The sequence below is a fragment of the Planococcus citri genome, chromosome 3 (genome assembly GCF_950023065.1).
Source record: "Planococcus citri chromosome 3, ihPlaCitr1.1, whole genome shotgun sequence".
NCBI lineage: Eukaryota > Metazoa > Arthropoda > Insecta > Hemiptera > Pseudococcidae > Planococcus > Planococcus citri.
In genome coordinates, this window is record NC_088679.1 from 45,404,637 (window position 1) to 45,431,001 (window position 26,365).

General features: G+C 32.5%; 1 protein-coding gene across 3 annotated transcripts in view; it reads right to left on the reverse strand.

The window, feature by feature from the left end:
- Positions 1 to 19,577: 19,577 nt before the first annotated feature.
- LOC135840690 (Krueppel-like factor luna) overlaps positions 19,578 to 26,365 on the reverse strand; it is a 202,136-nt gene continuing 195,348 nt past the window's right edge. For all 3 annotated transcript variants that reach the window (XM_065357333.1, XM_065357335.1, XM_065357334.1), the window contains exon 3: positions 19,578 to 22,758. In XM_065357333.1, coding sequence (XP_065213405.1) covers positions 22,583 to 22,758 — 176 coding nt within the window. In that variant the 3' untranslated portion in view covers positions 19,578 to 22,582. The remainder of the gene's footprint in view (positions 22,759 to 26,365) is intronic.

The following is a 26,365-nucleotide window of genomic DNA, read 5'->3' on the forward strand; positions in this document are numbered from 1 at the left end:
CAGAGCAGCTAGACAGGCACTAAATATTTGTAATCGTCTAGGTGGGTAAAGCTCAAATATTCCAGTACCTCCTAATATGTGCCTAAGTAATTTGGTCACACAGGTAACATATACTTATCTACACTACACTACAACTAGCTAATGAAACTAAATATAGGTAGGTACTTCTGTAGAATAAAATTTGTTCGGCAAAAGATACCTTCGTTGATATGGGAATGACTTTTAATTAACTTACTTTTGCATTTGTCGCAAAGGGATTAATAAAACGAACATTCTTTCGTAATGGTGCATATATTTACTGAAAGTTTCTCTTGGGCCATGTCCATTCTTAAACATTTCGATTATGATAAGGTTTTAAAAATACCTAGTAAATTTCGCAGTAAAGTGGATAATTGAGTACCTACTTAGATAATCAACTTTTTTCAACAAATAAATAAAGTAGAAACCTAGTGAAAGAACAGCCAGATTCAAAATTCTTGGTAAAAAAAACTCTGCTGGCGATTTCTTGAGAAACAAGCACATTGCTTTTCAAAACACGATCGACTAGGTATTTGCAAATTTGCATAGTTTCTAATGTTATTTTTATTTTTAATTAATCATTTGACTATTTTTTTTCCAATTTATAAATACTTATTAGTTGTATCAAATCGTGACCTTGGAAAATATAGTGCTGATGCCTACTTACTAAAAATTAGGTAGGTACCCTATCGGAAGTAATAGGCTCAATAACAAATCGATACCTCCTCACGATACTATCGAATTTCTATCTGTACTTTGATTGGGTAAGTAGGTACTAGGTACCTACATATTTCTGATGAGAAAACGAAATAAGAAATGAAATGAAAAAGGCAAAAAAAGAAAGGAAAACGCTTATTAACCCTAAAAAAAATTGTAAGCAAAACGAAGGGGGAAATGTTCAAATGAACAATAATGAAGAAACGGAAAGGTGATGCGCGTTCGAAACAAGGACAGAATCTACAAACAGAAGAATCGTGTTATATAGAAGGAAAACTGCGGCAAAACTATCTTCGGACAATTGCGCTATAAGCACAAGTTGAAAACTAAGAACCTAACGGAATACAGACACAACAAGAACAGTTCAAAGCCCAATGTAAGAATTCTTATTAGACCTGGGCCTGGGCCTATTTATCTACGCATTTTCGCGAACATCCCGGAAAATGTGATGCGTAAATCCATACTGGTAACCATAGTAACGTTAGGTCATTGCTCTAAACACGGTACAATCATATTTAACCTTCCACGTTCTCCCCTATTCTTCGATAGGCGATGGAATAGACCAGACCTCATTTTTTTCCTTCTACATAACTGATTATTTTTTAAGAAAAATATTTATTATTATTAATTTCAAGTCCATTGAGAATACTCAACCCTGCGAGTAAAAAATTTCATTACATGTATGTGTACCAATAGGTGGGTAGGTATGTGTACAATTCACTTCATACGGTGAAAATAAAACCGTGTACAAATATCATCTATCTTACGATCATATCGTTGGCAAAAAGGTACCTACTACCTACATCGAAATAATTTCTCAGCATTTCATTTCCTTTATCCATATCCGTTGGTATTATAGGTACGCAAAAAAAAAAAAAAACTAGAATTTCTCCCAACAAGCTTATATGTATTCTGCATTGCAATATTTTTTCATGAGAGAATTAATCGAGCATTTGCATGGTGGAATTCCCCTCTCTTCTGCGCTATCTATGTACATGAGTCGGTGAGACACGTCGCATTGCCAAACTCTTGTTTTAAAAGAATGCGTTCTGCGGTCAGTACCTTTCAGAGGCGTTCAAACTTCAAACCAGTTACAGCTTTTTGGATGCTGATCAGAAAATGTGCTTTTCTGATACCTTTATCATTGGTTCTTGTTGACAGTACCAAACAGTCGAGTCTTCGGTGGTATGTATTTTAATCAACAACTCTGATAGGTATGGCAAGCTGTGGAAGTGTGGGTCCATCCCTTTTGTTACAGAGTGCTCTATTTAAAGGTTGCTCAAAATATATGATTTGTGATCCCTCGAAATGATTTTTTATTTCTTTACATTATTTTCTTGAAAATTTCCCTCAAAATAATTTTTTCCTCATCTGATCATTAATCAAATGTGATAAATTCATATAGGCGACCAGGAAATTGCCTACCTATGGAGTATGGAGAGGCTTGAATCATGAAGAAATTGAAGGAAGTCAATTTAATAAGACAAAAGAATAAGTTGACCACCGTAATCCAGCTTGTCCTATGTTTCCAAACCAGCTTTTGTCCTGCTTTTTTGAAGAAATTGCAGATGATCATGGTTTTTTTGGTCAAAATTACTAAAAAATTTTGCTACATATTTTCAATTTTTTTCAAATTTTTATACTTATTTGTAGTCAAGTTTTGCACCCTAAGAGAAAATTTTTGATTTGAATAAACTTTTCACCTTTACCTCCTCTCCCCCACTCTCAAATTGCAACATTTGAAAACATTTTCAGCCAAAAGTCTAGCTTTTTTCACTTTTTTTTTTTTGATAACAAAATTGTAAAAGAGTACCTACAGCTATCCTACAATTTTTTTTTAATTTTAAAAGGAAAACTTCGGTTTTCCATTTTATTTGCTTCCTACTTCAGAATTATGACTTGAAAAATTCTGACTCGAATCATTTTCCTCCGATACTCCTCCCTCCCTTCAATTGAAACACTTCGAAAATGTGTACCAACATTGGGGAAAATCGTAGATTTTTAAATTTCTACGATTCGACTCATGAACTTAGGCATGGAAAGCCGCAAAAATTCAAAAAATTTATGTGAGACTTTTCAGAATGTAGAACAGTTGCTTACTTTCGGATTAAACTTTCATGGACAGAGTTAATCAAGTTTCAAATTGAATTACTTGTTGAATAAAATTAAAGAAAATTTTCAATTCCGGTTAAACCTTAATTTCTAAACTTCTCGTCTTGACGAAAATTTCGAATGTTTTTTACTCAAGTCAACTTAATACTGGAGTGATATAAACGATCCGAAATTTTTTTCCAAAGGTTATGTATGTACCACAAGGACCAACTTCAACAGGTCAATTTTTAATATCAGGGGGGGGGAGGAGGAGGAGGAGGAGACTGTTTCGCCGTTTTCACTAACCAGTCTTCTATGCTCTTTTTTGAAAATATTTTAAATAATATTATCCTATCACAAATAGATAAGTCAGTTAGTAAGTCAACACGTCCAGGAAGAATCTATGATATTGGAAACATTGAAGCTTTAAGTAATTTTAGGCACATTTACAAGGATGACAAATGGTTCTTGATAAAATTTTACCTTCGAATTACAAGCAATAGCTAAGTAATAAAAGATGGTGGGGAATATTTTCAGCATATAGGTAGGTGTTGTGCCTATTAATTAATCAGTGACCACTCTTCAATATATGAGATGAAACACGACGCAGGGGACAACGTAAAGCAATTAATATCGGGTGTAAAAGTTGATTATGTCATACAATAATTGAAATATCATGTTGCAAACCAAAGTCGCTTTCAGATCCCTAAAAGAACTCCATTTCGTTGTAAAAACAATTCATCATCCATACTCTTATGCGTTTAGTTGTACATGTGCGTATGAAAAACTAATAATCAGGAACAGATTCATAAGTTAAGATTAAGTTGAACATTTTTTTTTAATTTAGCCAGCTAGATTGCTCTTCAAGTACATTTTAATGAAGCATTTTTTAAAAAGTTACTAGGTACATATTTATTTAACATTAAATATAATTGATTGGAGGAACGAGGAGATCAAATACTCAAGTACATAAAAAGAAAGACATTCAAACGCAGACGAGCCAACAAAATATAAAAACCAATTTGACACGAGTGTAATTTTAAGGCACAAGTAAAGCTTACGCCCTATTTTCGCACGTACCTATATCAACTTTTTTTTATCCTCCTTCTCTGCGTGGGTATAAAATGTCTAGGGGACAGGAGTCTCAAAATACTCATTTTCCTATAGCAAATTGCATGGTTTCAGAATTATTTGTTGTTCACGTTTTGTGTTGTGTATAGTGTTAACAACATTTTAAAAAGTTGTTTAAGGAGAGCCTGGGTATACTGTTGTATCATAGTTCTAAAGACATTAAAGTTTGTTTAAATGGCGCTATTAAACTTAAAATACGAGTCAAAAACTCCTGACTAACCGCTCTTGATGCAGCGTATTTTACAATTTCGACTTTTAACCCTACACTTTGCGGACCCAAATTTTATAAACTCCAAATCTTCTTCTTGCGTTATTTTCTTTCTTCTTCACACAGTCTCATCTTACACAGTTTACGCCGAAGTTTACATTAGTGTTTTATGTAACTGTGGTTTTTGCAATATTGAAGAGTATTCTTGTTTCCTGTTTGAGATTTAAATAATGCTTATTATTATTTTTTTTCTGCTTCAATCTTTTTTATAGTACATACCATTCGAGTTGTGTTTTTAACCCGTTTGGAACTTTTGAAAAGTTTTTACTTACCAAAAAAAAAAAAAAAAAAATGAGTAAATCCCAACGAGGATGTTTTTATAATGATGGGGTTTTAGTAAGAACTAATTTATATCTGTGATTTAGGGGGAATGATGTTGAATAATAATAGTGATAAAAGTGGTAAGGAGACATGCCTTGCATAACTGATTAATGAGAGTTGATATGAACAAAAACTAAAGTACCTACTCGTTGTAATAATCTTCCTAGATTTTCTTCTTCTTTGTACAAAAACTTCAAGTACTTCGAATAAGTACCTACCACATCCACATAACCAATAATAATTTGGTCAAGTTTTATTGAATCATGACGTACATAGTGGAGTTGATTTAAACTTGGATTTATTCTGATATTTCCTTCGAGTGAGGAAATAATTCAAAGGAGTAAATTGTAAGTAGGTAGGTACCTACCTTTTTATCGTGAATCTTACATATTTCTACTTTCGAAAAAAATTTAGAAAGTAATACTGATAAATAGGGTTTTTAATACGTAGAATCGGTTCGTAATTTATTAACAACATCAGACGAAAATTCACCAATGAAGAATACTCGTAAATATTTGAATTTCTAAACGATCCAAATGAAATAGACACGAAGGAATATAGCTTTACGAAAAACACGAAGGCAAAAGGGTTCTGGTGTAACTTAGTTAGAAAATGTCATTCTTCTTATTTTCTCTAAATATAGACTCAAGTCCTGAATTATGCTGCTGATATCTTTGCTCATATGTTACTTTGTCTTGTTTCTTTTCGTCCCTTCTTGACAGTAAAAGCACGTAGTTCTCTACACAGAAATTATATTAAGTAAAAGACGGGGAAAATAACTTCGGGGTGTTCAGGGTGTTCGCTCTCTAGCACATGTAGTATCTGCTCGCTCCAGCCTAACATTTATAAAACTTGACTCATTCGATAGAAACTATAATATAAAGTATCACATAGGCTATACGTTTAAACGTCTGTCTGTGAAATTTTAATTTCAAAATAATCCTCGCATTAAAAAAGTCGTTAGCTGTTTGGCGTAGGCCTAATGGAAAACATTGCGTTACCATATTTTTCAACTTTTTCTACCCTTTCCTGGATTCCTGAATAAGCAGGTACCTATACATGTATAGTACATGGGTAAATACTTTGGAAAATTTTCTAAAAAGTTTCAGTAAAACCACACAATTGTGTTTTAAATTGCAAATAACCTACCCTTGTCCAAAAGGGAACTTGCCATATTATGTAAGTACGTGACGTACCTATGAATGGGTGGAGTGAAAGAAGTTCTCTCTCGAACGCCAAACAACATTTTAGCAAATGAAAATATCTTATTCTGGTCGTAATTTTGAAACGAAACAACAAACGAAATCTCACTTTATTTAATTTAATGGCATAGCGTAAAAGTATTGTCTCCGAGAAATTTGGCATTTCTTTAACATTTTCAGGCTCACCAGCTACTGCTAGATGGATCTTAGAATAATGAAAGCCCATCAACTTAATGCGTTCGTTTCATTTCTTTGTGAATACCTGTTGCGTGGAGGCTTCATTTTTTTTTTTTGAATTTATCAAAATAAGTACTTGGACGCAAGTACCTACTTGCAATGGTGTATATAAATCAAAAATGTCAATGTATTTGATTGAAGAAGCGTAAATATTTCGGATTTCGATATTTTTTAGAATTTAGTGTCATGAAATCATCAACATCTTTTAAAATACATAATTTTTCACTAGAACATGGGTTAGGATAATTGGTCAATCCACCTATTAGGTACCAAAAAATACCAGCTGCCTGAGCAGAAAACTGAGAGCCTCACAGGGTTTCAAACTCTTCAAAGTAGGTATGAAGTTCAAAAAATTGCATAAATTGATGATTGACATGAGTGGTGAAAATTGTACATATTTTTAGAGATCCAAAGTTTTAAAAAAAAAACAACAACAACAAAACAACAAAAATAATATACCTCGTAAAACATCGAAAAACTCGTCTTTTTTTACTCATGTCAAAAAGTGACCCTCAAAACGCGTTGGTGGTTAGAATGTGACCCAGAAAGAAGATGACCAAAGTTGAAGCTGTCCGATTGCACAATTCGAGATTCTGGGGCATTTTTCAAATAATAATTTGTAACTCTTGTCAAAACAAGCTCTCAAAATGCGTTAAAATTTGTAATAATTTTTGTCGTAAAAAAATTGAATTGCGCCATTTTGGGAAGCTCTCATCTTTCGGGTGATCTACTGGACTTGAAATTCATGTCTACACTAATATCAACTTGAAACAGATCACTTTATTGCAGTTTCAGCAAAATTTCCTGCTACATAGTAAGCACATTTTTCCAAATTGACAAATAATCACATCAGAAGAAAATGAGTTGAAAAAATAAAAAATGTTTCATAATTTTGCTGAAATTGCAGTTACATATGATGTACATAATTATGAGTATTTATAGTCGATAATTGATAATAAGTAATCTAAGCATGAATTTTACCCTAGAGAGTCTTCGCAAAGGGGCTCAGGGGTTTCCAAAATGGCGTGACTCAATTTTTTAAAATAAAAAATATTAAACATTGAAAAAATTGACGAAATTTGTCCAATTTTAGGGTTACTATATTGTGATACAGTGTCTTTCATGATGAGAAAAAATGTTTTTGACCGAAATGGACGACTTACAAGTTACAGTTACAGCGGAAAAATCGTGACAAAAATATGTCGTAAGTACATATAGTTAAAATGCATGACGTAGGCCACATTTTTTTAAAATTACCAAAAGCACCAATAAAAAACTAGAGAATATGACTTCAAAAACACTCCAAAAAAATCACAAATTGAAAACTGCCAAAGACAAACATTTTGAACAGAAATGTCAATTTTACACCTTTTGGAAAGAATTTAGGTGATGTGATATAGTGATGTGAACATTTTTCGAGGTGAAGGAGGGAGGGGGTATAGAACACAAAAACCAACTTGATTTCGTTGCTAAATTTCCTAATTACCGACGTAGAACGATTCGGCATTCTTGACCAGCTATGCTTATTGGTTGAAAATCCAAAATTAGATTTAAGCGGTGGAAAATATTTCATTATCTATTTTGGATTGATGACATGTAAATCTATTCGTTGTTATTTCCGAATTTTTGGCAGGAAAAAATTTTGATTCAAGCATGAAGGCTTCCAAGTTTTAATGGATTTATATACTTATGTAAAAATTTTGAAATCAGTTCTAGGCAGTCATCACACCTCTCCCTCTCTTCCAATCAGTTACGACTTCAAACGTGGACAATATCTATAGGTAGATAAAAGTTATATGTTTGGAGTAGAGAGCTGCTTACGATTTTGAAAGAATTTTTCATGATTTTCCAGGACACGGGCAGAAAGGGCAATACTTTGAAATAATGAGACTTTTTAATTGTTGAAATCGCAAAATATTTCGCATTTTTTCAACACTTCGTTCGAAAATAATTGAATTTTTGTCTCAGTTTTCAGAAAAACTCGTGTTTTTTTACATTTTATTTTCAATAACATCACTGGATTTAAGATGAGTGTGGCTCTATTTCGTCGAATTTGGATATGTACTAACTAGTGGAAGTTTGTTGCTATATTAATGTGTAAGCACATTTACAGTCACGAAATATCTACCTAACAATTTTTGTAGTAGGTACGTACTTTTAAAAAAAATTGAAATTTTTTCGAACGATCAACTTCAAAACATAATCTCTCTTTTGCATCTTTTTTTACTTTTATTTTTGCGAGTCTACCATCGCGTACCACCGAACGAGTCCAAAGTACCCAAGATAAGTATATGAATAAGTTTCGGAGATAAATTGGAAAAAAGCATCGAATTTTGGTCACAAACTCATGTATACATATTACACAGTTTAACACCAAAGACGGGTAATAAAGTAAAGATAGTGTATTATAATGACGATACGTAAGCTAGATGACCTGATTTATGACTGTCATCATACTTGTCAGAATAAATGAATGCTATTATACTAAAAGGCCGAAAATAATGGGCCTCACCGGCAAAGCGGATACGTGAGAAAGGAGAGCTGAAATGAAATTCACAGCTGTTCTTCCGGGACACGCATTTCCTTTTATTTTGCTGATCATTTTTCATAAGCATCAGCAAGTATAGAAACTAACGAGAATTCGTCTTCGCTCAAGATTAACTAGTCGTCTCACGCTTGTAAGCAGTGACGAAGCCGCATTAACGCCTTAAAGGCTAAAGCTCGAGATTTGCAAGGCTTTTACTTTCCAAACATCTAGGTCTTTCAACAATGTACTATGTAGCCCCCAAAAAATCCCCCCTTTCTAGCGAACAGCTAACACTTCGCCAATCGAAACAGTAATTATGCAAGTAGGTATAGAAAGTTTTCCTCAGCATGCGTGACGTATACCTGGATATACTGCTATCGAATGCTAATGGTTATACCATACCTAAAGTTGAATCGAGTCTTACTTTTTCCATCAACTAGCTATATAGGTACTAGGTAGATACCTAGTTCATACCTATCTAACTCTGTTCATTTCTATTTTCTTATTCTGGGCTGTAGGTAGTTAGGTACTCGTAGATGTTATTACAACATTCTTTTGTTATGCAAGTTGCATACTTTCGACGTCAATCAGAAGCAAAACAGCGTCGCATTTTCAGGGATACCACCACATGAGAAATTTCACTAAAAATTTTTTCATCAGATAAGCCAATTATTTTCAATAAAATCCCAAAAGAGGTGTATATACTATAGGCTTATATTCCCAGATCAACCCCGAGTAAAACTTTAACATTTATTTTTGAGCATATTGCTCGCTATGTAAACACGTAAGAGAGCTCATAACACAAAAAATTGAGTACACGTGAATTTTCAACCGAGCTGCTTATTTTTATTCCAACGTTACAAGCGGGTAAAAAGGAATTTTTTTCTTGAAAAATAACGTTTTTCACTTCTCTTATGGCCGACATTTCGAGGGAAATAAATGACTGGTATGGTCTTGTTTCGTGAAAAATTTTATCGCAAATTTTCTTGTCTCGGCCTTTTTAATATGATATTCATGAAACCTCGCTACTTTGCCTCGGGCTGACAAGACGTAGACGCAGGTCACATACAAAAAAAATGTTTCGAGTAACTATATCCAAATTATTTAAATTTGTCAATACATGCCTACTGCTTAGCTTTGTATCAATATTGAACTACGAAATTCAATGTAAGAACCTAGTTATTATTCTCGACGAAAATTGTCTCCACTGTATACAGAAACAACTCTGTGTTTTTCTCAAAAATTTTATAAGTGCCAGCAATTTTTTTCCCCGAGATCATTAAATTATATACCTAGTTACCTACCTACTTCCTTCAACTTGGTTATTATCTTTACAGCAGAATAAGGAATCAAAACAATCACTCGAAATTCTAAGAATCTAAACTGTAAGAATCGGTTTAATTGTGTTAAGAAAGTTGTACGACAGATCACGGATGTGTAGCAAAATGCTATAGGAAAAAAAAGATGGCACGTGCATTTAACTGCGTAGTTACTACGTGACAGAAGAGATTTCTAGTACCTAATTTAACAAAAGCTTTCAAACTCTGCACAAATATAAAATTCATCTCCGTTCCTTAAGCTTAATAATTTCAACCCCCAAGTAATGGACGTTATTTTGTTAACAGCATTTTTCGGGCCAATACACGCGATAAGTGTAATACGTTGTTTTTATACTTCACGTGAGAAAAATAACACGTGGAATTCGATAACTTGTCTAGACAACGCGTGTATATCATATATGTACAATGTTTGCGGATTATTTTTTTACTCGTGACGTTTTTATAATTATAAAATACAAAAATAAAAACCCACAGCAAAACTAATCTCCAAAAAAAAGAAAGTGTTTCGGAGTAAAATTTTACAGAAGGTTAGAGGTTACCTATCGCAATTTATCCCGTATCTGTGTGGAAATAGGCCTAGTTGTAATTTATTTGATGAAACTTTTTTCCTCTTGCCATAAAAAATTGAAATTTAGGTACATTTATTTAAACGAGGGTTTGTTTACTGACATTTGTGTGAAATAAAAGTTTTAAATGCTTTGTATGTGGTTATATTAGGTACTTATATGTTATACTTGTTGCATCTAGTTGTCCTTTTTATTTTGCTCATTTTCGTTTTTCTCATTTTCATATTAAAGATAAACAGTACTTACTACTTACCTACTCCGTGTTGTAGATGTCACACAAATTTTCAGTTTCCTTCCTATTTCAGCGGATAATTATCCTCAATCATACGATACCTACCTATCTACAAGTATATGTACTACATATATAATAGAGCCTCTGGAGGTCTCCATGCTAACAATTACATTGGTACCTGCAACGAACGTTAGATTTTTGAAAAGAGCACCTTTTAAAAGCTTTGTCGTCAAAAAATTCATTTAAAATTTTTCTTTGCAATTTTTTCAAAACTTAGCCCATTGGTAAATCTTTAATGTTCTAAAAAATGAACGATTTTGTCCACTGAATTATTTTGTGTTGTTTTGACCATTTCAATCCTTATGAAAATTTTTTATTTCGCAGATTGGAAATAATTCACAATCATAAATTCGTTATTTAATTTAATGAAAAAATAATGAATTTTCGTGATTTTTTTTGGGAGGAGAGGCAAATTCATCGAGTCAATTTTTTTGGATTGTTGCATCTTTCCACCACTTCAAATGAATTCAAAAGTGAATATTGTTTTTGGAGCAGGTTGAAGATGAGAATACCTTATTATAACGCCTAAATCGTGTATTATATTCAATGTATTATGGACTGGATTGGTTTTTTGATGTGTTGAAGAGAATCAGCATCTCATTTTGAATTTAAAAAAGTAAAATCGTGATTTCAGTTGGCTTACAATATTTATATCTAAATTTTAATGCCCACTTTATATTTTACCTACTTTTTTTTACGTTTCAGTTTTAAAAGTTCTGATGGAGAAAATAGAATGATACTGAGGAGCTCGTTTATTGAATCATCAATGTGAAAAAAAAAAGAATTAAAGAGGTCAAAAGGACATACTTCATAACTTCAATCAAATTTGGGTCCGAAAATTTGATTCTGTGATTGCAAGTTGTTCGTAAATTGAATCAACGATCAGAAAATGCGATTTTTTTGAACGATTTTTCACATAAAAAGGTTTACTATGGACTGCGTGTTTTGTGAAAATCCACATTTTTAAAATCAACACCGCAGCTCTTCAACTTCATTAGTAGAGAAGGTTTCAATTGCAACTTGAAAAAAAATATTCAAAGATGAACTTCAACTAAGGAGTAGAAAAAACTATGTATGTACTTATATACAATCTCAATAATTTTAATTGGTGCGAATTCAACTTCAAAAAAAAAAACTTGATTTGAAATAGGTAAATAAAAATAAAGTTGAAATACTTAATTATTAAGGAAATTCATTTCAAACAATTTTCTGATCTGACCTCACCTAAGAGGTGAAAAATAAAAACTCCCAAACGCCATTTCACTGAATTTAAAACAGACATCTCAAGAGTAATTCTTTGACAAAATTCAATGTTGCAAAAGCACAAGCACTACAATCTCTAAAAACACCAGAAACCAAAGGCTTCAAAACAACAAACCCTCGAAGATGCAGAAATTGAAAATTTTAAATGAAAATTTATTCCGTTTATTTTAAAGACTTTTTCCAATTTTGAGAGTTCCCAGCATACTTTTTTTAAACTTGAGGGCAAATAAAAAAAAATGGAATCGCTTTCTCATTAGATCAAATAAATTTTGTGGTGTAAGAGCATAAAAAATTGAAAATTTACAATTCACCAGGATGATTTGGAGGGGGCAGAAGCATGCCATGAGGTTGAAAATATGGACTTATTTTCTTCAAATTATTATTCCAAGAATGCTGATTTGTGGATGCGCGTGACACAATTTTTGAATTCTTTTCGAATTATTTCCATTTTTTGACTTTTTTATGTCTAACACCGTTTTTACTGGTTCATTCCCTTCCATTCTCTCTGGGAAATTCACCTATGGATATGTAGACGTGTAAATTTTTCTCAAGTTTGGCTCCACTGAACCACCCGCCCCCCATCATCATCCAAATTAGAAAATCAGGCAAAAAAATGATTCAAAGTCTATCTCTATTAAATTTACAGGAGGCTTTTCATCTCTTATGACCCTGGGTGGTGTTTTTTTTTACCACTGTATGAACCATGTCAATTTTTGATACCTAATTAGAGTAGGTACCTACGTATTCCTAATGCTTCACGACGGCATTACATCATGAAATAATGAGAATATGTGAAAAATATTAACCAGGCCCTAAAAATTTTTTACGAGGGTCTACTTACGACTAGCTTCATTTGCTCCTCACGTAAAGGAACAGTATTTCTTTGTATCATAAATGCTCCGTATATTACAATGTAATAGTAGAATAAAAACAGATGCTTTTTACATTAAAGAATGCTATTTTGTTTAACGTTCAAAAACACGAGCTTTGATGGCGCTATATAAGGGGAAAGAATAGAAATAAGCGAGTCATTTCGATTTGAAAACGTGGCTATAAAACCTAGCATTATCCATAATACGACGTTATTTATGTAATGTGCGTAGTCATCTTATAATGTCTATGTGTGTGTATTCTTTTTTTTTCTTCAAATATGCATATCTAGCTGCGATGCAACAACCAAATTCTTGGCTCGGAATGAGCAATTGAAAAAACTAATGAAGTAGAAAGTTTTTGAAGTGCGAAAGATGTCGTGTGGTTGATAAATTTTCTACGCTGCATTGGATCTCTGAAACGTTGAAATGTATGTAGACATACCTGTCTCCCAATGTAGGTATACCTAATCTAGTGAATGAAAAAAAAAGAACAAAAATGTATTGTGATGAATAATATCAATGAATGATCGCGTATTTACCTATTTTTTGAAAGACATTTTCTAAATTTTTACTTTTTTCAAATTCATTATTATATTGAAAAAAAATTAAGCTCATAGAAATTAGAAACTTAAACCATGTTCAGCACTCTTCAGTCTTCCTAAAAGCTACGCTACGTACACATAAAATAATGTAGGATGAAATCAAGCAAAAATTTAATAATTTTACGTCATCGAAGAAGCTTTACGTAAGAACATCTAAAAACAAATTAGCCATTTTAATATTTTTGCATACTTAATAAATACCTATTCGTAGGTATGAATAGCGTAATTAGTCGACAAATAAGTTACGAGAGCCTATTTCTTGTTGCACGAGTTAACTACTTCGAAACAAACTTGTTCGGAAGTTCGGTCTGATCTTATCTTGGTTTTACCATTTAAGATAATTTTTGAAATCTTACCATCTATACGTTCAGGTTTCCGCTTGATTTAAATTTGATTGCAAGACCGACGACGTACCTACTAAATTTTACCTATGCAATTTCCTACACCTACCACTAGGCACGCGTACACTATACAGATTGTAATCTTCATTATAAAATTGGCGAATGGTTTTGAAAAATTCGCCGGATGAAAAGTATAGTCATATCAAGACGAAAGATATGGTTCGGTTGTAGTGTTGTTAATTTTGAAAGAAACATATGTTTCCAACTTTCATTTCATCGTTTGTCTTTCGCTTACAAACCAACTTTCTTACGAACTTTCATTAAGAATCGTTGAGAAGTAACTTTCTTTTCGAAGGTTTACGTGCCATTAATGTGCCAACCTCGTACAACCAAGAGACAGATTAAAGATAACGTTTAATGTCACCCTTAACACTTGACTTCGGTTTTTATAAACAGATGACAACTTTCAACCGGCAAAAAAGTACCGTACTTTCAAAATATATTGCTCAACTCTATCAAAAATAACGCATACGTTGTTCCTTCTCCAGCTGATATTAATTTCATCATACCGCAAGTTCGTGGCTCGTATAGGGGTGTGTGAACTCGTGTACTCGTGGCACTTATAAAGGCAACAATGTGCTGGAATTTCACTGCATTTTATTGTTGTCACTTTTTCCCCCCTTTGAACGAACCTTGGATGAATACGATTTTCAGTTGCTGAAGTTGATTTTGCAATGTTGAAAAGCTTGGTGAATTTTCTATTTTTATTTACTATACCGTACAGAAAGACAGAGAGAGTATTCAAAAATGCATCGTTGAACAAAACTTCAGGCGCTACCTATATTTCATTTTTGATTTTGAAAAATTTTTAAGAATTCAGATTCGATCTATTTCCGACAAAAAAAACCTGAATTTGGTAAAATTCAACCAAAGTAGGTACCTAAGAAACTGAAAATCAATCCATGTTTTCATTTTTGACCTCCCAAATTGGTTTATCGTACCACTTTTCAAAAAAAAAAAAAGTCATCAAAAAAATTCAAGACCAGAATTCAGAGAAAGAAAGTAAGTATTATAGTTGGGTGATGATCTTTACATAATATGAAACTGAAATATTCCATCTGACCATCTGACAATGAAATATCCATTCAGCGCAACGGTCATCAAAGCAGCGAAACCGAAACAACATTATTATTAATTGCTCGGTATCAACGCTAATTTCGAACAGTCGCGTAATTTAAAATTCCGTGCCATTTCTCCGGTCTTGCACGTCGTAATTAGGGACTTGATAAAACTGATGGTTCGAATTTCAAGCAAGCACTTCACGTCCTACTGCGTACCGGCTCGGTGGTTTTTCGTATACTCTACTTCAAATGAGCAGGCCTGGATGGGGTGGAAGTTTGCAATTGCAGATTATAAAAAAAGAAAGATTCCTCTGCGCGACATTTTCTACGGGTTTGTTCCGGCCGACGCATAATCAAAATTCTACAAACGTATGTACGACGATGGAGTAAACACCCTTCGACTTTCCCTTATAGTATAGCCATAGACCCATCTTTAAAAGTGATAACGCGTTCTTTGCTATAGATACCGCTAAACAAGCACCTTTGTTATGTCACCTAAAGTGGAAGACGTTTCAACATTTGGTAATATTGGTTTTGTTTCTTCGCCACGAACAAATACATAGTACGTAGGTAGGTACCTAAGTGGTTTTTTTACGATTATGTACGTATGTATGTATATAGCTCTATACCTATCTATTTTATACATATGAAAAATTAAATAAAGTGGCTATTTTTTTGAAAAAATGCTCAAGTATTTTAACGCTATTATAAGTAATAATATGGGTCTTTCAAATTTTGAGTTTTCTCTCACGAAAAAAAAAATATATATCAAAAAATGTGAGGAAAATGAAATTTTTACATCCATCCTCTCCATCATATCGCACGCATGTATCAAAAAATTTACCCCCCCCCCCGTCCAGAATGGGCAAATGAGATTTACCACGAGCCATTTGATGGAGAGATTTTTAATTTCGTGCAAAGGATTACAAATTTACGACTACACGACGAACGGTATACTCGTCGGCTTGTTTTCAGCCGACGTTTGAAGATGAATAATGAAATTTATGTAAATTTATATAATGGTCTGAATTTACGTCGTTATTCAACGAGCAATAATTCTGCGAGATTTGATCGTGCCTTCTTGTCGTCTTCTGCAGTTATAGATAACATTTCTTTACGGACGAACCTGGCAAAGAAATGGATGGAAATTACCTTTGAAGCTATAAACGCACCATAAATTGCGAATTATGAGCCCCGATGGACTAATAGTGTTCTTTTAAAGTAGTCTATATAACGTCGAATAATATCCCATTTGGTCTGCAGCAACACGACTTTTTACAAAACTGACCCTTTTACAGGGCATACCTACCGAGCCTATGTCTCATAACATTATCTATTCTTGAAAAAAAAAATTAGGAGGGGAGAAGAAAAACAGAATAAAAACCATTAACCTGGGTAAATTATGTTTCTTTTGCTTCATTTTCTTCACCCACTACCCGTTTCAAATTAGTTTTACGCACACAACGGTGAAAACTTTATGCCATAATTCAAATACCAAACAAGTTCCCAGATAATGAAAAGTAATTTGAAAAATTCAAATTATGCGACGAGCTGGGAGATGGCATTAAGTATAGTTACAATTAAAACAAACTTTGTTAAGATTTCCTTTCCTGCTGTACTTACCGAGTAAGTACCGAGTGTAAATTCATCTGCTTGAAATTTCAATGGCCTGCAAAAAAAAAACACAACTTCCGAATAAGTTTAAAGTCTATACTCGTGTTTAAGTAGGCAGCTACTTTCTGAAAGTCATTATGTTATGTATTTTCCACGAAGATATTCCGATCAGCAAGAAAATTTTCGATTGTAAAAAAAACTCCAAAAATGTATTGTCAGGTAAATTTTAAATTCTAAATTTCATTTTTTTGATTTTTATTTCGTTTATCTTTACTTATCAACCTCAGTATTTTGAAAAAAATTTAAAAAATTTATCTTATTCGAATTTCCTTCCTCTCCTCGTGTATTTCATTTTGAAAAAATTGTTTCAATAAAATCGTGATCTAAATTAAATTTTTTATATCAAAAATAGTACACGTGTTAGGTTTATATAACAAGTTAAATTCATTTTATTAAGTTGGTAAAATATTACTCACGTTTTAAATTATTTACTGATGCAAATTACACGCACGAAATGGAATTTGTTACTAAATGGTGGACAATTTGTTTAAAATCAGCCGAACGGTTTTATACCAGATGGTGGGGTACTCATTCCACACAAATATTAATGCATGATTAGTATCATGAATTGTCGCATAAATCTTTACATTCGATAAAAAAAAATAGAATCATACCCTTGTAACGTTTTGTGTTTGAGAGGTTTGTCATTCGTCAAAAAGCGCCAAATTATTTGGAAACTTCATAAACTCGTGATCAATAATTCAATATACTTTTTTTATGCACGCAAATTCATTTCGTTCGAGAAATGAAAATGACCCTCGGCGTATTTTGAATGATTCATCTCTGGCGTTTATTTTTCATAATAAATTACTTCCAAGAAAAAATTACTAGCGAAGTATTTTCGTTCAAATTCGTCTTTCCTTGTGTGTTCAAGCTGTAAATACTCGAAAGTAACTATAACGATGATAAATCGTGGGCAGATATGGCTTTATGTATTAATCAAGCTAATAAATAAATTATGCTGATTACAATGAAAATTATTGCGTAAGAATTGTACACTTACTAATGAAAAATTTCCGTTTTCTCAGCTCGCAACAAATTATCACAACGAGCAATTGGATCACAGGGAGGGTACGTGGACATTCATTTTCCCCGAGAAATCGTTTACGTTAGAAGATAAAATATGCTTTATAAATTGCCTACACGTGTGCCTACGATCCGTGAATACGATAACGATATTTACGGTACTTCGCTGTGCAATTTATTTAATACACGATTCCAGCAAAAGTGACATTGTTCCCGCCAATTTTCAAGTTGTTAATTTACTGCAATAATTTCCAGAATAAATATTATTTTTTCTCAAATTAAGCATCAGGTACTTTTCAAATTATAAAGGGAAAATGTTTCATAAATGCCTTTCAACGATAAAATTATCAATTTGTTTCATTTATTTATTGCCCAGTTCAACCTACAGACTACAGTTTTTATATCCTTGAAAAAATCAAAAATTACTCATACACCCCCCTCGCCAATTATGGACAGGGGTAGCAATGGTCTAACTTTTTCTCTGCAAAAAAAAAGAGTGAAAATATCAGAAGTTGTGCGAAAAGCGATCGAAATTGAGATGATTGTGCGGATTTACGGCAAACTGGTTAGGCAATTTAGTTAACTCGTGTTTACAGGTGATTGCATAACCAGATTGCCGTAAATACAAATGAAACTATTTTTTACATAAACTCGAAGCAAAATGCAAAAATGAAGCCAAATTCTACGATTCTGCCCAATTTTTTTTTTTTTACGAATCGTCTTAATAGACTCAAATTTTGATCAACTAAAGTTGATTTGGATAGTTCTTATGGCACTTTTTTGAAAATCTAAAATTTCTGGCTTGAGGCTCCAGAACTGCTTAAAACACCTCCAATCGACTTTGCACGTCGAAATCAGAATATATTTATGGTGAATTTCAGCTTTCCAATTTCATTAGACAAAATTTTATGGAAATTTCAACTTTTAAAAATCTGCTGTAGGCTTTAGAAGTACCTACTTAAAATGATTTGAAACTGGTTTCATTCGATTTGGGGCAGTCGAAAATAAGACACATACAAAATTTCAGCTTTACAGGGCAATTTTGAAAAATTTTGTTTTTCCCCTTTTTGGGCCCGTCTGGTTTTTAAAAATTGGTCAAAAATCAAAAAATGCACATTAGCGCCTAAAATCTTGGCAAACGATGTATTTTTGTATGCTCTGTCGATTTTGCTTCTTCTCGTTCAAAATTTTGCTACTTCTTACGAGTAGGTTACTTCCTATTTACGAAGATACGAGGTAATTTTTTGAATCCAACCCATTTAAGACCACAACCGGGGTACCAGTGTCCTTAAAAGTGGTCAAAATACCAAAAAATTGAAGTTATGTGTGACGTGTCGTTTGTTTGGTTTGAATCCAATCTCGTTTCCGTAGAACATTTTTCAAATTTTTAAAAATTTGGTCATTTTCAACTATGGTACTTGTTCAAACTTCTCAATTCGTCGGTTCATTTGAATACTTAATTCAAAGCAGTAAGACAGACATAAATATCAAGTTCGATTCATAAATTATCGTTTATTTTGTTGTTTTTTTTTGCAAAGTATATATTTTATAAATAAACAAACAAATTTTTTATTACAATAAACTTAAAAAAAGGCTACATTTTATTCTTAAAATCACAATGGCAATGTTCTGAACATTAAAAACTTCGAAATCAGCTATGCTTAAAAATAGAACATTCATAACATTAAAAACCTTTGGAAAATATCAGGTAGAGGTATACAAATTAAAAATTATTTAAAAATATACTGAAATAATGTAAAAACAATTTTTGTTTTACAGCTTTTGCTATAAAAATGATAATAATACATCTAACTTCGAAAAAGAAAAAAAAAACAATTACGGATTTTTAAATAATATTTCTCAATACATCGTCAAAAGAAACAAAAAAAAACAAAAGGTGATAAAATTATACATTACATAACGCTACGACAAAAAGCAACAAAACAAAAAAAAAACAAGGTTGACTGATTTTGAAAACAGATCTCATCACTGAACCAATGGCAATTTCAAGATGTAATCTGTCAAAAATGATTTTTTTTTTTTTTACTAACCTAGCTAAAATCCTATTGCTTATTTTACAGCGAACGCGAAATATTACGATTTTGGTATACGACTTAAATACAAAATAGTACCTATATAAGGGAAGCAATCGTACCTAGGGAAAAACAATTCACTATACAACTGCCGTTGAAAATTATACAAATAAACGTGTGCGAATCAACATAATACGAGAAAATTTCCAATGATATGAGCGTTTTGGGCGCGAATTAAAAGGAAGACTATTTTCTCAACAACAGTTTCAATTTCACTATACATAAAAATTTCAGAACAAAACTAAAAGCCCGTAACAATAATTTGAAAATATTTTTTATTTTTTGTAATTCATTTTTTTTATTTCGCAATTTTTTTTTTACATTTTGACGTACCGTATTTCAGGTATACGTACGTAACGAAACGACGCATACTTCAAAATTGTATAAAATTTTTACTAAAAACAAACAAAAAAATAAAACGATTCTTTAAACAGGTATTTTCAACAGTGCCACATTTACTTAGAAAAAAAAGTATCGGGGTAAAAGGAATGGTAATTAAAAAAATGGCCCCGTTGAAAAAAATGGCAGTGATGCGCCATCACGCTAATTTCACGTTACCGTTAAGAAATACGCGTTATTAAAAATTTTTTACCACGATACGTAGGCACCAATAAAAATTACATATACTTATAAAATAACATATAGGACTGCGGTTTTACAAAACGTTTTCTCAAAAGGAATGTTAGAAACGATACTTCATAACACGTTTATTCATCTTTATAGCGATACAGAAACCAAAAGATTAATTCCTCGTTTGAAAAACACAAAAAAAAAATGAAAAAAAACCTCCCCACAACATTCTTCATTATCGTTCCCTTCGAAGCAACTGTCGAAAACCATTAAATTTCTCTTCTTTAGTTTTTCGACGATGTAAAACTTTTCAGGTGAAAGGTCACAGTGTTGATAATTACTAGAGAAATTTTCCTTTTGCCAGAAACACCGGATTTCTAAATTCTTAATCCGTTCGTAAAATACTACCGTATGTTTCGAGCCAAAATTCAACCCAGTTGCACAACAACCAGAATTTTTCAAACGAATTTTCTTCCAAGAGTTCGGAAGAATTTTATAAATACCTTTCCGATGAATTCTTCGGCAAAGAAAACCTATTTTTAATTTAAAATGTACAGGGGAAGTATAAAATAAATTATGGTAACATCATATTTGACGAATATAATACGAGATCAAGTCGTATAACATTGAGTATAGAAAATTTTAAACATTTTGTAAAGATGTACAATAGAAGACATTTTATTTTATATAATTTATTATTCGACACACCGTTGGTAAATTCTTTATTTTTTTCCTAAATTATTTTCGTGGTAACCGCAGAACAATAAAAATATGAAAATACCATGGTATATCGGATAGCATAATTTGTGCCGTTCGACTAAAAAAAAAATATCTACATTGAATATAATCATTCGATGATCTAAAATAAAAGATCATCTTATGATTGTTTTTACGTTTTTTTTTTTTAAATTTAAACTAGCGACATAATGCATTACTAAATCGATCGTAGGTACCTAAAGTCATCATTACAGATACTTACTCAATAAATCAAAACATTTGAAATCACCTGAAAAATTATCATCGTCTATTGCTATCATTTGAATAAATATTATATCACCAATAAATCACATATAGCAACGTGAAATAAATAATATTATAACTTATGTAAGTAATAATAATATCCGTTCAATTTAAAATAATATTAATCAGCGTGAAAATTGCTCTTTTTCCGAAATAAAAAATAATTTAATGTCAGTCGATGACGTAGATAATTTTCCTCCTGTAACATGTATACGAGTATTATAGGTAGGTACTTAATTATACGTATGTTTACCGACGATTTAATTAGCACAAGTACTACATAGACATCAGTTAGCCATCGAGGCTGTCAACAAAACGTGAGTTAATTGCGAAAAAAATATTCCATCCACGCTGATAATATTAATCAAATTGAAAGGATACACGGTAGATACAAATACAAACAGACAAAGAGGAGAGAAAAAAATACGTATGAAACCCTATGGGAATATTTGAAACGAAACAAAAATTATACAATTGAAAAAAGTAAAAAAAAAATTACACTCCAAAAAAGCTCGAAGATGAATGTAACATCGAATAACATATTCACGAATCGCAATGTTAATGCTAGGAATGTACATGGTAGATAAGTTGGAAAAAACACGAGGTCAATACTGAAATTAAGTATGCTATAATCAATAAAAACAGACTGTATTCTCGTAAGTCGAATTTTAATCAAAAACAAATCCAATAAGTATTTGAATTTCATAATAAAATTAATTTCTTTAAGGTTGATTCATCAAACATAAGTATGTAGGTAATATGTTTTGTAAAATCTTTACATAATTAAGTATGGAATACAGCCTTTTTTTTTGAAAAGGAAGGGGGCGAAGAAAGGGAAGAATTATAACTGGAAATTGGAATTGAATTAGGAAAAACTCCATATTATTATTCTTGTCTCAAACAATTCATAATATAAGCATACGTATTAATAATGAAAACAAAATATAAACTTTGCAATTTTGTCAACGCGTATTTTGAATACGAGTCGAGTCTCCTTTTGAAGGTCATTCAACAAACGGCCAAGCACAGTTTTAGGTACATACGTATATAAGTACAATAAAGACTTACATTTTAACAAATACATATAAGCAAAACTTACGCTACAACATTTCATTTGGGAAAAAAGCATAACACAACCAACAATCTATATTTTCAAAAAACCGGGGAAACATTCGTACGTGTAGGTACAAAATTCCATAATCAAAACTTACCACAATATTGAAGAAACGGGGAAAAAACGAAAAGAAAAACAAAAATAAATAAATTATAACTAAAATCGAACTATAAAGGTTAGTTATGACGTTTCATATGCAAAGCTAAGTGATCGGATCGCGAAAAACCTCGTTCACATTGTTGGCATTTGAAAGGCTTAGCTCCGGTGTGTTTTCTGTAGTGACGTGTTAGTTCGTCGGATCTTGCGAAACTCCAGGTACATCCTTCCCACTGACATTTGTATGGTTTTTCACCTGTAACAGAAAACGAATACATGGAATGATTAGGTGTTTGAAGAATAAAGATTTACTAAGATTATATCATAGAAAAACATATTTTGCTCAGTATAATAATGGTTAATAGGTGTAAAAGGATATTTCATACAATAATAAACAAAATTTCCAAACAATTTTTTATGTTTTGAGGAGATTTCTCAGATGCATTGGAATTAAAAAATTTCAAAACAAAACTGGTGACAAAAATGCTTAAATTTCTAAATTGAATTTTTGATTTTATATTTATTTCATTAAATAAATTCAATGAAATTGTTGAATAGAAATTTTTTTCTCGTCGGCAGGAGAGGGGGCTGTCAAAAACTATCCGCATAAAATGTTCAAAAATTTGATTGGACAGCTTCACTTTTGAAAATTTTCCATTTTGGTCAATTGGTCGTAGATTTTTCTTTCAAACATGGTTCCAAACGAGCAAATTAATCGACAAATTTCGCATAAAATTTAGTTTTAAACCGTGTCAATTCGTGAGATATGAGAGGAGGGGGTAATTGTGGCTCAATAATTCTCGATAAATTGAATAATGAACTTTATTTTATTGGTATCTGATGGTAAACCCATCTCTTTGGTAGAATAACTCATTAAAATAGCTAAAACTCAATTTTATACAAAATGTGTGCCATTAATTTGAACCATACACATTCCAACAGCTCTGCTAGAGGCTATAAAATGGCTGAGGTAGCAGCCGAATATAACTCAAGGAGGTTTAAATAGGCGATGAAGATGTTTTATGCAATCAATTTTACTTAATTAAAAAGTACAGCTATACCTAATTTCAAGTCCGAAAATTTTGAAATTTTTTACTTGAGATTTGAAATTAAAAAAAAAATGTAGGTATAGACAGTTCAATCCGCGAGGGGGAGAGGGGGAAGTCCCGCCTTTTTGAGTTTTTTTACAGCTCACCAGAGCTAAAAAAAATCAGTGTTCACCAAAAGAACCTCAAAAAAATTAACTCCACTACGATTAAAGCCACAATTTACTAAAAGATCATTTTTCTCTCGTATTTTTTACAGCAGGGCCCGAATTTCTTCGGCACGATTCTGAGACAATTTTTGCGAATTTTCCACCTCTTACATTCGGTTTTTGGGTTCTGATGAATATATATATATATTTTAAAAATATTACTACACGATCAAGATTATGACTTTTTTTGTGGCATCTCCTATTCAAAAATTTCTCATATTTCGAAAAAAATTTGTATCGATGCATGAAAGTATTGAAATTTTATAAAAATTGGTCACTCGACAACAGACGAAATTCATTTGAAAGTGCACGATATCGAATCACACAACTTGCTATTCATTTACCTACACTAGACATTTGGTATTGTCTGTTTTCATTATAGCCTCATTCTTTACCTACCAGACAATACATCATACGTTGTTTCGAATGAAATATGAATTAAAATCACTCATATATATACGAGTAAGGTTGTTGAGAAACCTCCATAAATAAAAGAAAGAAAAAAAACATGACAAGTACATAAAAAGGTCGACTCCTTATCACAAATCAAGAATGGAAATTGGGAATAGTGGGAAAAAAATCACGACTCGATGGTAGACCGCAAAATTGCATAATTTTTATTATTTTTCTTCAAAGGGTCGAGAAGGAAGCCGGATCTGTTGATCCCTCCCTGATCCGACATTCTCCTCGAACAACGGGACGCGATGTGTTTATTTTTTTGATGTAACAAAATGAGACTTCTACGAGAATTGTGAACACGTGCGCGAGTTGGCACTATGGTTTTTTTTTCTTTTCGTCTTCGTTTTCAAAAAAAGGAAAAAAACAGCTTTATAAAAGACGGCTAAAAACGAGATAATATTCTGTTGTGGTTTTCTTTAGATAGAAAAGTTTTCTTTCTGAATAGTTTCGAACGTCAACGGAATAAAAATTAAGGCGAGCATATAAAAATTTGAAATATTCAGCCTTCTTTTACGCGTACTACCTACCTACATTGCCCTTGCATCAGGGTAGATAATACGCTCGGTCGCATTATGGTTAATTCATTGGTATGGAAATTAGGCTACGAGCGGAGAGAGAAATAAAAAAAAAAATGGCGATTTATCTGATGAAAAATGCGTTGTTAAACGGAATATTCCCTCAAGAGTGGAGACGTTCGGGGGCAGCAAGGATTCTCGAGCCGATGTATGAAAACAATACAATTTCTGCTTCATTGTGTTCGGGTCAATTTATCAGCAGTAATGAGTAAAAAAAAAAGACTGGCCAGTTGGTTGTCTGCGCGTTATAAAAATTTCCAACTGTAGATAAATGCTGCGAAGCTGCTGAGCGAATATCGATGAAAAATCCGATTATTTTGTCGTAAATTCAGTCGGTTGGTTTGTAATTGTAGCTTTAACGTTAACGTAGCAATGATAATCTTTAGCTCGTCGATTTTCAATAATTTCTAATACGATAACCTTTTTAAGGTGATGTCTATAAGGATGACCGCGTATATAGTTTTGCGAATCGACCGACAAAGTTTTCAGTTACAGCCCATTCAGAGGTAATAGTCAATATAGACGAGAAAGGAAATAATTTCAAACAATAGGTCGAAGCAGTCGAGCCCTCGTCGCGAAAGAAACGTTACCACCATTGAAAAGATCGGAAAATATTTCTAGCGAATTTATCTTTGAATCAGATAACGAAGCAGGTAGATGCGTAAAGTTCTCGACGAGAAGCTCTTATACCTACACTCGTACCAGAAGGAGGCCGTAAACTGCGCTAGATTTCTTTCTTGTACATAGTTTATTCGAGTAAATCGAGTGCGTTACGAATGCGAAACTTTCGTCATGGCCGATGTTAACGCGAATAACGAAGAAAGGCACCGGATTATAGCTCCCATGAGAGGCTGAAAAACCGTCAGAACCAAAGAGAATCCGTTTTCCCAGTCACATAAACATTATAGGTTTAAATAACGATACCAGCGCATCCACCGTGTCTATTTTCGTACACAAAATGCAGCCGTAACTTTTTAATACAGGACACATAATTATGTACCTTGACCGCAAACGCACCCGCGGGTCAGTGACCAACTTTAATGCTTTTTTTATAGCGTCCATATTTGATTTACTTTCTGATTCTGATGACGCCGGTGTAAGCTTTCATATTACTCGTACATGGGGTTCGTTTTTCAATTTTATAACAAACATCGTCTTACGTTACATGTGTGCTCGGTTAATTTGAATTTGCTACGCTGAAAAATTACACTATATACGATCCCTTCGCTTCCCTTCATCATTTGGCGACTATCGTCGTCGAGAACCAGTAGCTTTGTTTTAGCAATTATCTACTGTTATGCTATACGTATTCGGCTACTTATTTACACAATACTTTTGGGAGTTGAAAAATCAATACTTTATTGAAAACCACGTGCGTACCTAGATATTTCATTTAATGATTTTAATTCCATAAAAGTATAGCTTCAAGTTGAAAGGGAAAATCCGATTGAGCAATAATTTCCCAAAAGAGCTACACTATAAATAAACTGCAGGTCTCACGTGAGAAACAAGGCTATTGAATTTATTATTACGTTTGTCTATACCTGTAGGTGCTTTACCTCAAATGAATTTCT